This window comes from Puntigrus tetrazona, chromosome 8 (genome assembly GCF_018831695.1).
Source record: "Puntigrus tetrazona isolate hp1 chromosome 8, ASM1883169v1, whole genome shotgun sequence".
NCBI lineage: Eukaryota > Metazoa > Chordata > Actinopteri > Cypriniformes > Cyprinidae > Puntigrus > Puntigrus tetrazona.
In genome coordinates, this window is record NC_056706.1 from 10,818,272 (window position 1) to 10,833,862 (window position 15,591).

The following is a 15,591-nucleotide window of genomic DNA, read 5'->3' on the forward strand; positions in this document are numbered from 1 at the left end:
AGGACACCAAAACGTGAAGAAAGAGAAGTACTGGAAAAAGCTTTTCTGTCTCTCAGAGGAGAAAGCACGGCGTAGCATGATAGCATGTGCGCAGAGGTTTGTGACCCAGTCGCTGTTGTCCACCATTTTACAAAGTGCCATTCTTTGTTCGTGAAACAACAAAGTCTTTTGGTCCTCAGAAAAAAAAAACAACCCACAGAGGTATCATGTATATGGCCAGTGGTGGCCAGAATTATTAGAAAACTAGGATTTTCACCAGAGACAAAATTGTTTTAAGTCAGTTGTTTCTATATTTTGCTGTGGTGTGTCAGTAGGAAATATGAGCTTTCATTTCCAAACATTTCTTTTGACATTTATTGTAATAATCCAGTGAGATTTTGACAACAGTAGGTGCTCTACACAGTGATCAGATCTCATCATCATCCAGTCTGTCTGGAATGACACGAAGGAAAAGAACAAACTGAAACTAAATCCAGAAGAACTGCGGTGACGTCTCCAAGATGCTTCAAGAAAGCTCTTATTTCCTACTGACACACCACAGAAAAATATAGACTGGTGAACATACTACTGTTCTAATAATGTTGTCCAACACTGTATATAAATGCACAAACTACAGTTAAAATATGCAAATAAAAATATAATTAAATGAATCAATAATGATTAACAGTTTAATATTAATCATTTATGGAGAATTATCTCAGCAGACACAGAGGGTGTGAATAATATCTCTCAGCAGACAGGGCCCTGCCATCATCCACAGGGTAACACTGCTGTCTCATGTCCTGATTATTCTGGCTGTTTACAGCAAAGCCGCATTTTACCATCTATGTTTGGAGAGATAATTACACCTGAGGACCACAGCACTGCAAAGCATGAGTCATTACTCAAAAAAAACACACTTTAAAAGAAAGCTAGATATCTATTCTGAAGAAAATCCGAGCCGCGCTTGCCTCTGCTTTGCCTGGCAGCACTTTCTGATGAGTCTGAGTGGCTCTGCAAGCACTTCTCAGCCACCAGTCAAGTACTTATTGGTGTTTTTCTAATTAGCGTATGTGCTTATAGGCTTTACTGTGTGATTAAAACGCGCAGGTATATGGTCACTGTCTAACAAAATGCACAGAATGAATCTATGTAAACGCATTATAACCGGTGACAGAAAGATTGGATCATTTTATTGACTCACTCTCATTCGGCAAAATGTCCTTTTGTTCTTTAGAACAGAGCTGATGCGTTATATTTTCAATAGCCCCTGCGCGTACGCATTCATTCTGAAAGTTCATTTCCTGCGTGTTTCATTCATTTGTCTCGTGACGGACGCATTGAACGAATCGTTCACGAATGACCCATCGCTAATTAAAACACAGATCTGTGACTTGCCTTGCCTGCTGTGGTGGAAGAACACCGTTTTCCTTTAGAAGCGTTTATGTGCATCAGGATCAGGAGAAACACGCAGTGCATCTGTATAATAATCAGACATACAGCAAACATGAAAGGAGCGGAGCTGTAATTATGCTGGAATAATGCACAGACAGACAGTTTGCAGCCACAGTCGCCGGCGCTTACACTTACACCCACTCGCCCACTTCATTTTCCCCATCCGTGAGTCCAATACACAGCATTCATAATGAGACGCAGCAAATCTCGGCTGTCCAGCTCTCAACAGCCTCTGATTTAATCAGAGAGACAGAAACACAGAGAAATGACTTCCTTTAAAAACTGTCAAATTATATTGAGTAATCAATTCAAATTTATCGTGTTCTACTGGTTCACTTAGTTAACAGACAATAACTCACTCATCCATGTATACCTTTCTTTTTCAGTCAAATGTGCTCGTTTTTCATTTCGCAGACGAAAAGACAATGCAAAATTGTATTTAAGTTTATGAGTGCTTTCATTTGGATTGGCTTTTTATATAAAACATTTGCTCTTCCATAACGGGATTCGTTTACAGGCTAAGAGGATGAATATATTATTGCTTTTGTTGCAGCTCTTTCCATTTATTGTCAATTTTTGCTTCTGCCCCAAAAAATATATGCATAGACACACACACACAAATTGATATAAGCCGGTTTCTGCCTCAAAATAAAAAAATACAAAGGCAATTTTAATTACGTCAATTAAAATGATGACATATAAACTACAAGATTACAAGATAAACAGAGTTTTGACTTTTTTTTACAATTCAAATTTTTTACATCTTGTAATTCTGCATTTATATGTTATATTTTCTCTGAATACTGAATTTACATCTCGCTATAGGGTTTGTCTGTTTATTGCCATGAAAAGAATTCTCACAATTCGGTTTTTCCTGCAATTATGAGTTTATATTTTACAAGTCTGGTTGCTATCGCGAGTTATAAAATGTATGAACTATATTTATAAACTTCTATAACATAGAATGTTCAAATTTCTATTTTTCGGTCTAAAATTTAGTTTTTATTGGATTTCTGCAGCGTCACTGACCAAAAATGCTACGTTCCCATAACCTAAGCTACAGAAAACTATAAAGAGATGTAGTTCTAATATGTGTATGAGCAACACAATTAAATGCTAACTCGACTGCAATGCTCCTAAGAGACTTAAGCCTTCAACCTTAGCTTTACAGACATTTTTTTCTTTTCTTTTTCATTTCCCCCGACTTTCCTTCTGAACTCTCGCCTGTCAGAATCAATGAGTAGTCTCGGTAACACACTAGCCGAGTATTATTAGCATAAAAGGGCATTTTGTCTTGAGCGGATCAATTGTTTCTAAAAACAAAGACCTTGTAATTAAAACCCAACTAGGAGTTTCTTTGGTAGTTTGTGGGAAATTAACACTGAAATGCCAGAGGCTGGGGAATGCAGAGGAAAAAACCCTGAAGGGGGTTTGAGGTTATTATATCTAACTCAACATAGATGGAAACATCATGCAGAGATTTCATTTAATGATCAGCTAAAGATCAAACAAGCTTTCAGCGCGCATCAGAATCTTATCTAGAGTCACGTGGCTGAGAGAGACGGAACAAAATGAACAAATGCGTTTCTGAGTGGGTCATGAACCACATGGAGGTAGATGTGAGGATCCTCTCACTCGGATCTGTGGACCATGAACCTTCTAATGGAGTTTTAAACCATTTAAAACCGACCTTACTAATGAGTAAATATTTCTAACACTGTTTTTAATCCTAACTAAGGTGTGTTCTGCGCCCCCTAAGTTACAACGTATTTTAATATAAACATCTTCAAAGCTTTTTGTAATATACAAACAATAAGCTTTATGTTCTGTCAGTAATCTTCGAATTTCATATTCACGTACAACTGTAAAGAAAAAGTGAATGGTATATGGAAAAGCGTTCATCACCTGCAATCTCGGGTTGGATTTACTTGGACGTTACAGCAGATGCAGTCTTCTAGCACTAAACATGGAAGGGAAATAAAGGAAGTGGTTTTGTAGATGTTTGGCACATCAAACAATCAAAAGTTGTTTTTAAGGTTACACGCACGAGCTGTACACTTCGTGGCACTTTAAGTAAAAAAACATGCATTTGCTTTCTCAATCCAAGCTCACTCTCTCTAGCAAAATTGTGCCTGAAAATGAATGGGAATTACAATTTGCTCTTGGGCAGTCAGAGATACTTAGTTATCACAAAACTATCATTCCAGTGCATATGTCTATTGTTAAAGGAGACAGCACTGTCAGCTGTAGATATATACAAACAATCCCACTCATTATCGTGCGCTCGCTGAATGCTCTTTTGTTTAAGCTAATATGTAGACTATGCCTCAGGCCCATTGCTTGAAGTAATGGAATACCAGCGCTGCTCTAATTAGGCTTGAGCCTGATTATTACAGAGGCCTAATTAAAGATATTTCTTATGCCTCTTATGAAACTCTGTATGTTTAAGAATCAGCATGAACCTTTGGCAAACACCTGAAGCTGAACAACCAGAAAGCCAGAAGTTTCAAGCTTAAGGTGTTGTGATAAATTCATATTTTGGTTTCAGTAGGAGTTAAAAATCAATCAACATCATTTGGGCATGAAGTCTATTAGCACTAAATTTCATTTTCACTTCTTTTCTTTTAAAAAGCAAAAATCTGTGAGGCACTTGCAGTGAATAAAGACATAAAAACAACAGCGTTTCAGCTCAAATCAAACACAAGTTCAGTCACACTTTATTTTAAGGACCATTTTGTGCTATTAACTAATACTTTTGACTCACACTCCTGCTTATTAAGTATGGGGCAGGATTAAGGGATCTAAAATAAACTCATACAGAATAAAGCATTGATATGTGTTTTTAAGTATTAATAAACCGCCAGAATGCTAGTAATATGCACGCTAATGAGTGCTCAAATGAGTTATAGAGTTATACGTTTTATCTCGCAATTCTGAGAAAATATTTTTTATTCAGTGCTGGAAAGGGGCTTTCGTAGAATGGCCTATAAATGATAAAAAAAAAAACTGCCACTTCATATCTCTCAACTTTTTCATACTTTTAATACATTTTTTTCCCCCCAACTTCACATTGTGAGCTTTAAAGCAACGATTATGCAAAACAAAAGTGCAGCTGTGACTTTATATTGTGACATCAGACCTAATTCTTTAGATCTCTTTCCACATGGTCTGAAGTGCAACACTGAAACATTTAACAAATGCAAGATTGTGCAAAACAGAGGTTTGGTAATATCATCATTGAAATGCAAATGAAAGTCTCACTAGAGTCAAGGAGTGGTAACTACTAAGTGTAATTAGTGCTATGAGCTGTAATTAGGACTATATGGCGGTCTCGTCTCCGTCTGAGCCCAGACTTATTTGATTATAGGTGAATTAGAGTACATTTCCAAAAGGCACAGTGTTGCTGCCTGTTTATGATGTTGCGACTTTCTTATTTGCCAAACGCTCTTTCTATCATGCACTTACTTGCAATTATCATGTAATTATCTGAGTGCTTCTCAAAGAAAGCAAACAAACAAAATGCTCACAGATCATCTGAGGACTGGTGACATCAGCATCTTTACAATAGGAATTATGATTCGTTTCTGCCTTTGTGCCCGAGTCTCTGTGACAGAAATGACAAGCTGTTGTCAGTGGACACTGCTGGGAAAGAATAAAAAGAGAGTGAGACATTGTATGCAGCATCGTCTTTCTTTTGTACACATCATCTACAATAAAGCCGTGTGAAACTTCAGGCAGAAAATCACCAAGGCCAGAAACTTTTCTAAAGACATGAATGTGCAAATCGGATTTGTACTTAACCCCGAACATAGAGAAATATTTTCAAGGTATTTCATTTGGTGTTGATCCTTTTAAATTATTCATATACTTAGTTCTAAGGCCTTGAAAACACGAGAAAGCCTGGCGTAGATGATATGATGTAATACTCCATTTAAAAGTGTCAAAACTTAAATACACTTCCTACAGCTGAATTTAAAGTGCCGTTGGCAGAAAAAAAACCACTTCCTAAAAGTAAAGACTTGCTGTGATTTGGATGAATCTCTGCTGTGACCCACGTCTCATCGTCAGGAGATACGTGTGACCAGACATAGTTTACCTCTGACACGTCTCCGCATCAAAGCGATGCTCAACAGTCCATCCAGAATGCACTTTGTAGGTCCTTTCCTCTTCTCTCAAGCCCTCTAAACGCATATACCCAGGCCAAAACACTAAAAATATAACAAACACAATTTTTTTTTTATTGTGATACATTTTTGAGTTAACTTCAGTAATGAAAAGTCAAATTTGTCAAGTAGGAAAGTGAGATCTAAAAGAATTACCTAACAAACAATAACAACAAACATTTTCAGGACGCGAGGCCCCAGGCAGTTGCTGGCCCCAAACAAAGATCCCTTCAGCCCGAGCCACAATATATCCTTGAATGTACTTAACTTGAATCGAAATAAAACAGATCTAAAGCTACAAAGGCTCTCCTAAGCTCAGAGACAGTTGAAACCTCAGAGAGCCCAAATGAAAAAGAGAGTGAGGGACAGCATGTGTCATAGAAAAGACAGGGGCTGTTATTTGGACGGACGGAGACACACACATGCACACACGCACACGCACACACACACTATCAGATCTGTGGTTTCCAGGCATTCTGTTTTATTGCTTTCTCTCTCTCTCTTTTCCGTCATGGTAAAGACTGCCCTCTACAGGCCACTAAAAAAACCACGAGACAGAGAAGGAAGGTGATGACGACGTCAACGACGACTGGAGGAAATTGATGCGCGTTACAAACACACTCCATATGTTCACCCAGATCTGCTCATTAAGACACCACCGCGTTAACTGCTGCTGAGATAATCTATTCTCCACCAGAGAGAGAGAGAGACGGAGTTTAATCTTACGCTCTACCAGAGAGCTGCTCCCTTTAACCTTCGTCTCAACACCTCTCCATCAACCTCGCTCCCTCCCTCCGCTTAGTCTTCTCAAACTCGCACTTTCAAATCTTCTCTCATTCTCACCCACCAAAAATACACCATTTCACACCAGCGCGCGGGTTTCTGTACACACGCGCACGGCGAGCGAGATCAGCTCCGACTCTGGGAGCCGGTTAAGCCCTCGTGACGCACCTCGGAGGAAGATGAGACATTTTCATTGGGTCTTTGATAGCGGTTCCTACTCCTTCTGCTCACACGCAAGCGGCAGCAAAGCTCCCCGAGAAGCGCCTAACAACATCAAGGCGCCGTCTCTGCAGAGTCTGTGTTCCCGAGCGTGCGTGTCAGACGGAAAACGCGTATGCGCTGGGAAGAAAAAACGCTCTACAAACAGCGTTTCGACAGTCTGCGGACAGCGCGGGCCTTTCTGAACAACATCCGAGAGGAAAATCCCACAATGCACTTCACCGTTATTGAAATTAGGCTGTGAAGCGTTTGAGTGGGAAGCACTCGAGGGCCTTGGGAGCGACCGCTTATGTTTGTTTCGCCATTTTTGGGGGACATTTATGTGCAAGATGCTGGAATATAAACACAGTATACATGAAAACCTCAACACCAATAGGCCTGAGATGAACTTTAGATTTATCGCGCTTCTACACACATGTATAGTGGGGGTTAAAAGTTTCAAAGTGCTAGTGAAATTGTTTCTGTCTAGCATTTTTCTAATTTCATACTTTTTCATTAGAAATTAGATTATCAGCATAACCATTTGAGTAAAAAAAAAGTGGAATGAAATGAACTGAAAGCAGAATTATTATGAGAAAGTCTTCTTATTTGGTTTATCTCCCATTTGTTTTAATGAGAGCAGCACTCAAGCTGCCTGAACTTTTGCATGATGTAACCTCATGTTACCTCTATTTTACCCGAACACAAAAAGTAAAATTCATCCCAGTTTCCCAAGTTGTAAAAAAAATATTATTTCATTACATTTATAAAACATACGCTACCAGTTGAAAGTTTAGGGTTGGGTAGGTTTTTTTTTTGTGTTGTTTTGATAAAGTTTCTTAGGTCCACCAAGCTTGCATTTATCTAAAAAAATACAATAAAAACAGTAATATTGTTAAAATTGTGACATATTATTACCATTAAAACAGCTGTAAAAGCATTTTTGGTCGTTTTTCCTTGAGTGTGATCCCTCAGAAATCATTCTAATATTCCAATTTGGTCCTGAAATAACAAAAAATTAAAAAAAACATTTTCTTACATTTTTCAGGGTCCTTTAATAAACTGAAAGCACAAAAGCACAGCGTTTATTTGAAATAGAAATCTTTTTTGAATGGATTCTTGCTAAATAAATACTAATTACTTATGAAAAGAAAGAAAGAAAACATATCTTATTTTAAAATGAAATTTGCCAATCGGAATGTACCTTTTTTACTTTTGTTATTTAAATATGAATCATTTTGACATTTTATTGTTAAAAACATTCTGTTTTCCGTCTTTTTTTATTCAGTTTTAAACATTTCTAGATTTTCATTGAGGCCGCAGACTTTCACACCCTACACTATATTTCCTGTAGACTCTCTCACTTACGGTCCTTTCTAATTTTCTTCCATCTCTGGATTGGTTAGTTGGCAGGTTATCTGGTTTTTGTCAGACTCAGACAGCTGTAGCTCTGATAGGAGCCAGGATATTAGTCCACAGATGTTAATGGAAACCCTTCAGAGCTCCTGCAAACACACATACTGTTCACGCAAACACAAAGCACAGCATGTCGTCACTGATACAACAAATCGTACAAATAAGAGACTTTTTTTTATTGATGCTAGTACAAAAAATACAGCAAAAAGAGTGAAGGATGTCTATTTTCTTCCCCCAAATTAAGCACTCTATTGTCAGTGAGCGCAAACGTAACACTCTGAACACTTGATAAATTAAAACGACTGGTCATACAAACACATCTCACTGTTTGAAGATCTAGAGCTGAAGTCCTGGGCAAGTGGCCATCCACTCTCCGCTGCTAATGACACATCACAGCGGGGATTCAGCGTAATGATAAACACACACATCAAGAGCGCCGATATGAGCATCAGAAGCTCTTCTCGGTTTCAGCCTGCAGCACCGCAGGGTAGCTTTACTCCAGCACACGTGAAAGACGCTTCACTCCGTGTACCCGATGAGCTAGATGGAGTTAACCTTACTTGCTCTCTGCATTTATATATAGAGTATGTTTGCTCTGTATTTCAGTACATATCTTATTTGGATCAACTTATCACACCGTATAAGCAAAAATACATGATGGGAGTAAAACCACATCGAGTCTGTTTTTTGTGGGCAGAAGCTGCAGTTGTAATGGAGGGTGATAGTGTAGTGTTATCTGTACTGAACCCTAACACAGTAAGTGTCCTCGTTCTTATCCTGTTTGTCATTGATAAAGATGAGAATCTCTTCCATGCCAGGGTTCTGACTCGGCGCAAAGCGCAAGCCGATGGTGTAGAGCTCCCCTCCCCCAATCTAAAACACAAACACACACTGACAAATTAATACATATGCACACACTGAAAGTACAGATGTCAAAATTAAATATCAGGTCAAACATCGTATTTATTTATAACTGGTTCTGAATGAAAAAAGTCTTTCAGTCTTTCTTGAAACGGAACACTAAAGGACAACTGTACTTTTTTGTGCACTTTCCTCCCATGCAGTTAGTTAAAGACACCATACAAAAGCAATATAAAGACAGGGAAGTGGTCCATACGACTATACTCCAAATATCTTGTCATACGATTAAACTCCTGTTCCTGAGCTCTGTTGTAACAAAAATTGCACTCCAGTGTTTAGAGGAAGATGAGAGAAATTGCTCTCTTTGTCTTTATACATTATCTCTAATGGCTGACTAAGACATATGGAACACAGTTGAAGATTTAGTTCATAAGCTCCTCAAGAGCACGCACGTATCGATTCTTCCGTTGTCTTTTGGCTCTGCGCCGATTTTACGATGACACAGTTGTTATTTCTCAAAGAGGAAAAAAAAAGCAACCTCTCTAGCTGCGTTTCTCAAAAATATAGACGCCGTAAATTCAGCGCGAGAGAAGATAATTGAAGCCGTGTTGACTAGCAAGAAAATGGAACAGGCCATTTCCTTTCTTTATGAGCTTCACCGCTTTTATTTGACGCCGAGGTATCATTAATCCATTGTGTTCAATACTGTCACTTGCATATTTTACATTGTTTCGCTATTTATTGCCCAGATATGGGTTGTGAAACTCACTAAACCATACAGCGATCAATGAGAGCACTGAATGATGAAATTAACATTTTACCCCGGTCTGTTTTACACCATTTCTGTGCAAAATGATGATCAGGAAAAATGACTTTGTGACCCCCAAAGCCACAGTAATATATCCGAGACACACTGTCCCTGTGGCTAACTAATGTTCTCTGTCTCCATCTGGAGTAATAGCCAACGGTCGTGTATTGATCATCTAATCAATTAACAGCTTTTAATTGAAGTCTAATGTAGAGCTGTAAGACCTACACGCATCCCTCCAAGCCCTCAAGGTGAGAGATATTGACGTTCCCAGTCCGATTGTGAGAATCTCTCTCTTTTTGTCGCATTTTTTTGGGCCGCAGCTTTATGGTTACCTCAGGGGACCGGTACTGCGAGAGGAGCCAAGGCACAAATTGAGTTCTCCAATATACTGAGAACTTCACATACTGCGAGACATGTCTAAGAATGACAGTTTAGACGGACACAAATTGATTCCTAGACAGAGGCATGTCAAGATCCTTCTCCTCTGGGCTCTAGACACCTTCCCGTTGAATGGGGCTTTAAAAATGTGGTTCTTCTTCAGCGTTAAACAGCAAGGCCTGACAAAGTCTGAGATCTGTTGATAGAGCAAGAATTAGCTTTGGGTCCTCTCACCTGAAATTGCTCCTCTTTAAACTGAAGCAGGTCTGGGCGATCTGTGCGCAGATTGAATACTCTGGAGGACGAGTAGGGGTTTGTGAAACTGATTTTCTTATTGCTGCCCTTCCCTCCATCTACAGGAACGCTGATTTCAAATGCCTGGGGAGATTAAAGCACAAGCCTAGAGACGTACTGTAAAATAACTGAAGTAAAAATGTCAGGTTTAAATCACTGGCGCTGACTTCATGCACCACATCCTCTGTCACAGAGAGGAAAATTAAAGACCCATTCAGTTCTTGCCATTGCTCTGCTAAAAATCTACATAAGCTGAGAAAAACGCGCACTGTGGACTATGCGTCAAATCACACTTAAGGGAAAAAAGTGTCAGTTTTGTTGCTGGCTAATCGTTACAAAAAAGTAAGCCCACTTTATTGGACACTCTATATTGGTACCTACTTGATAGTTGCTAGAAGGGAGCACTTTGCAAGAGGAAGATAAATTACACAATTAAGTAGTTAAGTATAGTACTAACAGACATCTAAATGCACAGTGTATAAAACAAATAAATGCGAACTATAATTACAGCTGATACAAAAATTAAAAGAATACTAGTCTAGAATTTTATAGGATTCTTTGATAAATAGAAAGTTAAAAGAAGCAATATATAAAATCTTTCAAGTAAATCAAAAAATCTTACTGACCCTAAACTCTTGAATATCTTTACAGTATTAAACAGGGAAATAGTGTGCCGTTCTCCTCAGGCCAGATGAAAACAACAGTTTAATTTTAGGCTGCAACAAAGTCAGATTGTGCAGAGGACTCATCTGGTTCCCCTATTTTTATCCCGTTGGCTGTCTAAATAACGAGGTCTTGTAAATTCGTAGTGTAAATAAGTATGAAAAGGTTTGTGTTATAGTGACAAATCAGTTTCTCTGTGGAGAAAATCAATGTGGTTTAAGCCCTACTGTTGCACTCTGTTGATGCAGTTTGCTGACCCACCTTGGAGATGATAGGCTGTCGGCATGTGATGCACAGCAGCCAGGAGGCAACTAGCTGCCGAGTGTCCACGTCCACTACATTGAGGTAAAAGAAACGGCTTCCAGGGCGCAGAGCCCTCAGGCCCACGCAGACATCCTGAACTCCCTGAGCAGGAAGAGCAAAAACCTCACCTGGGTCCACCTGGAACACACAAATATCTTGATCACAGAGCTTCTGACATCAAGCGCGGAAAACAGAAAACCCACACAGAAAAAAAGCTACTTCAGAAAACACGAGGCTGCACCTGAAGCTCCTAATGTATAGCTACTTCGCCTCATCATCTTTCTTGGCACCTGCTGTACAACATTAGCACACGGCCAATTAAACCAACAGTAAGGTCTCTACCAGCACACAGCGCACTGTTGACATGGGAGCTGCTGTATTTGCTCCGCTTGCATATTTTGGATAACAGGAAATACCCATTTTGAGATTTATGCTGCTCGTATAATCCGCATGTTCAAGTATTTTTTCATTTTCTATATAAATTTGCATTAAAGCTCTGCTTTCTATGCCGCGGCGTTCTGAACCCTGGAAGTTAATGATACCGCTGCAGCCAAAAGAATTTTATTGTTCAATGTACTTTCCTCACTCACATAACTTTAACTGCATATAACTCCAATGTTCTTTACTCATTTTTCTGGAATGCAAAATTACATATTTTCATACTCGACTATGCCTTGCAGTCCCTTGGTTTGGCAACCGAGAGATAATTAGCTAATATATAGGCTAAAGAGGCTGAACAAATAGGCATGCTGAAAAACCTCTGAGTAATTTCATCTCTAAACCAATCTTCTGTAAAATCAAAAAATAATACATTAATTTCTGCTATTAGACTGTTTAATATACAAATAACACAAATCATTTAAATATATATCATGATAAATGTATATGCTGTCAAACCAATAATTGCAAAGTAAACGTTTTGTTTTATATTTATTATATTACATATAAATATATTTAATACACAAACAACATATACATACATGCACATGTTTGCATATAACAACTTATGTACATTTCAGGATTTAATGTGCAAATATATTTATATTTTGAATTAATATTTTTACATTTATCAATTACTTGTTTACGGTGTTACTTTGCATAATTGTTTTTCAATACTTGCGATTAAATCTGAAAAATATGCAATTAACTAGTAAAACTTTAAAATCATATTCAAAGCCCTCAAATAAAACACAACCAGAAATAAAATATACATAATCCAGTCTTCTTTCTTACCATCTCATTATTTTTCATCATTCTCCCATCACAGGGAAAAACGGCCACATAATCCCCCATCAGAGCCCACTACCACCGATCAGTGTGTTTTCCTTTGACCCCGTATTGCGTACCTGAAGCTCGAGGGGATGCGACGTGTAGCACTTGACCCTGCGAATGGCTTGTGTGCCGTGAAGAACCAGCGAATGCCAGCTCAGAGTGCCACACACACAGCTCAAGTCCATCCTTTGCAGGTAATGCACGTATACCTGCCAGATCTGCGCAGGGGAGGCCAGCCAAGGGTCACTGCCACAGAGAGATTGACACAGAGCCGCAGACACACAAAAGACACTTTATCACTTTTCTCTTCATATACACTGACACAATAGCAGGACGGGCATGACAGGCCGCACTTCCCCCGAGAGAGACACACGCGTATCGTGAATCTTCACAAGAGAGACGTTCAGAGAGACCCAAATGTCAGCGTTTTTAAATTCATCCGTTCACCCTTTCTTTAAGAGCACCTCACGTGCCAGCGGGCAGCCGTGTCCCCGCAGGAGCTTTGCTGATGTTGATGTCACTCTGCCCGCCGGAGTTTCTACAGTTGGACTGTATTAAAAATGAAGGACTTTGTGCGTGAGCTCTTCACCCTGCCTCAGGGGCTCAAGCTCAAGGGACAAAATTTTGAAGAACGTTTGTACCGTCCTTGGTTGCTGAGTTGTCCTTAACAGCAGCTGTTGTTGGGGATTAAAAAAAAAAACTAAAAAACCTACAGCGGATTGATTTTCTGGTTATTATAATTGCTCAAAAACGCGTCTGTTGTTCAATCATTTTAAACCATTAAGTCTATTATGAGCTCGCTAATTAGAGTGGATACCGATGCATTTGTTCCACTGACAAACTACATTTTATTTTTTGTAAGATTAAAAGGAAAAAAGAATAAAAGCAAACTAAATTTGAAAGTTTTTGATGTTAAAAAGCTATAAATTAATGTTAAAGTTAATTTCATAAAAACAAGAAAATGGTTTTTGGGGTGTGACAATCCGTTTGATGACCAATAGCAGATGGGTGGAGTGTTCAAGAAATATTAGAACATATTATATTGTTATAATAATTAATATTAAAGATTACATATATTGAAATTTGGTTTCCAAACTTGTGAAACCCCTGAAGGTTTGTGAGGAACTGAATGGGTTGGAAAAAAGCTAATAGTTAACTATAAAAAATACTGAAAACACTTACATAAAACTCTTGAATATGCATATGTGTTTTAATCCGTTCTGAAAATGGAGGTACATCAAATGTAATATCCTAGTTAATATTAGAGGTTTGTGAATATATAATATTATATAAATGATAGTGCTGTCAAACAATTAATAATATTTTTGTTAACATTAAATGTATGTGTACTGTGTATATTATGTATATATAAACACAACCATGCAGTATATATTTTGAAAATATTTACACGTTTATATTGTCATATGTTATATCATATTATATATAAATATATGTAATATATAAACAGATTTATATTAAATATATACATGCATGTGTTTAAATATGCGCAGTATACACACATACACAATATAAACAAAAAATTTTTTTGGAAGCAATTAATCGCATATTAATCGTTTGATAGCATAATAAATGAAAATATACGGCATTTAGGATAAAAGTAGAGTAAAAGCATAAAGCAAGTGAGCTGTCTGCCTGTAATTAATATGTGTCGCTCTCACTGGTTCCAGTTCCAGGGAGAGATGTGTGATGTGCAGGTTCTAAAATTGTGTTTTTATTCATGTTCACTGATTATGAACTCAGAGATGTCGCAGATTTTGATGAATAAATGAATATTATGATCTGATGCAATCAGACAGTAAATGAGACATCCTGATTAAGCAAATGTCATTAATCACACATGAAGGGATTAATCAGGGACCGGGCTTTCACACACGCACACACACACACACACACACAGCCAAATACAGAGGTTCGCACGCACACACCTCACCGTGCATCCGGAGGAGTGAAAATTAACAGGTTCTCACTTTCCAAAAAAAGAAAAGTGAACTTTTCTGCATGTACACATAAGGGAGAAGGCAAAAAAGGAGGTGAACATACGTGGAAATGGTTATGAAGAATTTCCTAATCTGTGGACTTGGGCTGCCAGGTACTTTCAGGAAAATATCCTGTGGTTCTCCTGGACTCTAAAGTTTCAAAATACAATTATAAAGTAATAAAACACACACACACACACACACACACACACACACACACACACACACACACACACACACACACACACATATAAAATCTTTTATGAAAATATGCAAAATAACAAAATATGAAACTAAATTTAAATGAATATGGTTAATAACAAACAATGAACTACTGTTAATATATGGCTGTCTTTCATGAAAAAATATTACATAATATTTTTTATAAACAAAATAAATACTAAATAATAAGCCCTAATAAAAAATATTTTACATTATGAAAACATCATTGTATAAATATAATAATATAATATAACACAATACAAATAAAAATAAATAAATAAAAATGTTTTAAAATATTAAAATCTAAAAAAAAAAAAAAACTATTAAAATCTAAAAACATGAGGTTACTAAACTGTTACAATTCTAATAATATAGTGTATGTAATGATAGCCTTTTTGAAAAATAAATAGAATATGTCCTTTAATCTAAGAATAAATATTAATAATAAATAATAAGAATAAATCTAAGAATATTTTTATAACTAAAAAAACACTTTAGTAAACACTTTATTAAAAATAAATGTACATAAAAAAAGTTATATAAAAGAATTGTTAATAGTTGTTAAAAAAATAAGTGTGCAGGCCATGATGTCACAATGAGTCAGCACAAAGTCTCAGACACTAATTAATAACTCATCAACATTCTGATTGGCTGGCTGCTATTAAGAGTGGCTCCTGATTGGCTCACCAGGTTGGTGGTGTGGCAGATGACATTGGGGTCGCTGCAGCGCACATGAAGGGTGGCACAACCATCTGTGAGCAAGTACAAAAGGAGACAGAGCACAAATGGGGTCTTT

The 15,591-nt window shown here is 37.6% G+C and overlaps 1 protein-coding gene and 1 long non-coding RNA gene across 2 annotated transcripts in view; both read right to left on the reverse strand.

Moving 5' to 3' along the window:
• Positions 1-945: 945 nt before the first annotated feature.
• Positions 946-6,780, reverse strand: LOC122351000. Its single transcript, XR_006251671.1, has 6 exons — positions 6,549-6,780; positions 5,531-5,642; positions 4,962-5,076; positions 3,340-3,394; positions 1,570-1,666; positions 946-1,458 (listed from the first exon to the last, which is right to left on the reverse strand). It is a non-coding gene; the product is annotated as an uncharacterized LOC122351000 (long non-coding RNA).
• A 1,377-nt stretch (positions 6,781-8,157) lies between these two features.
• The window catches only part of LOC122350349 (nephrocystin-4-like), a 135,562-nt gene continuing 128,128 nt past the window's right edge, over positions 8,158-15,591 (reverse strand). Inside the window, 6 exon segments of the mRNA XM_043246747.1 lie at positions 8,158-8,867; positions 10,279-10,422; positions 11,263-11,442; positions 12,651-12,822; positions 14,638-14,723; positions 15,483-15,547. Coding sequence (XP_043102682.1) covers positions 8,727-8,867; positions 10,279-10,422; positions 11,263-11,442; positions 12,651-12,822; positions 14,638-14,723; positions 15,483-15,547 — 788 coding nt within the window. The 3' untranslated portion in view covers positions 8,158-8,726.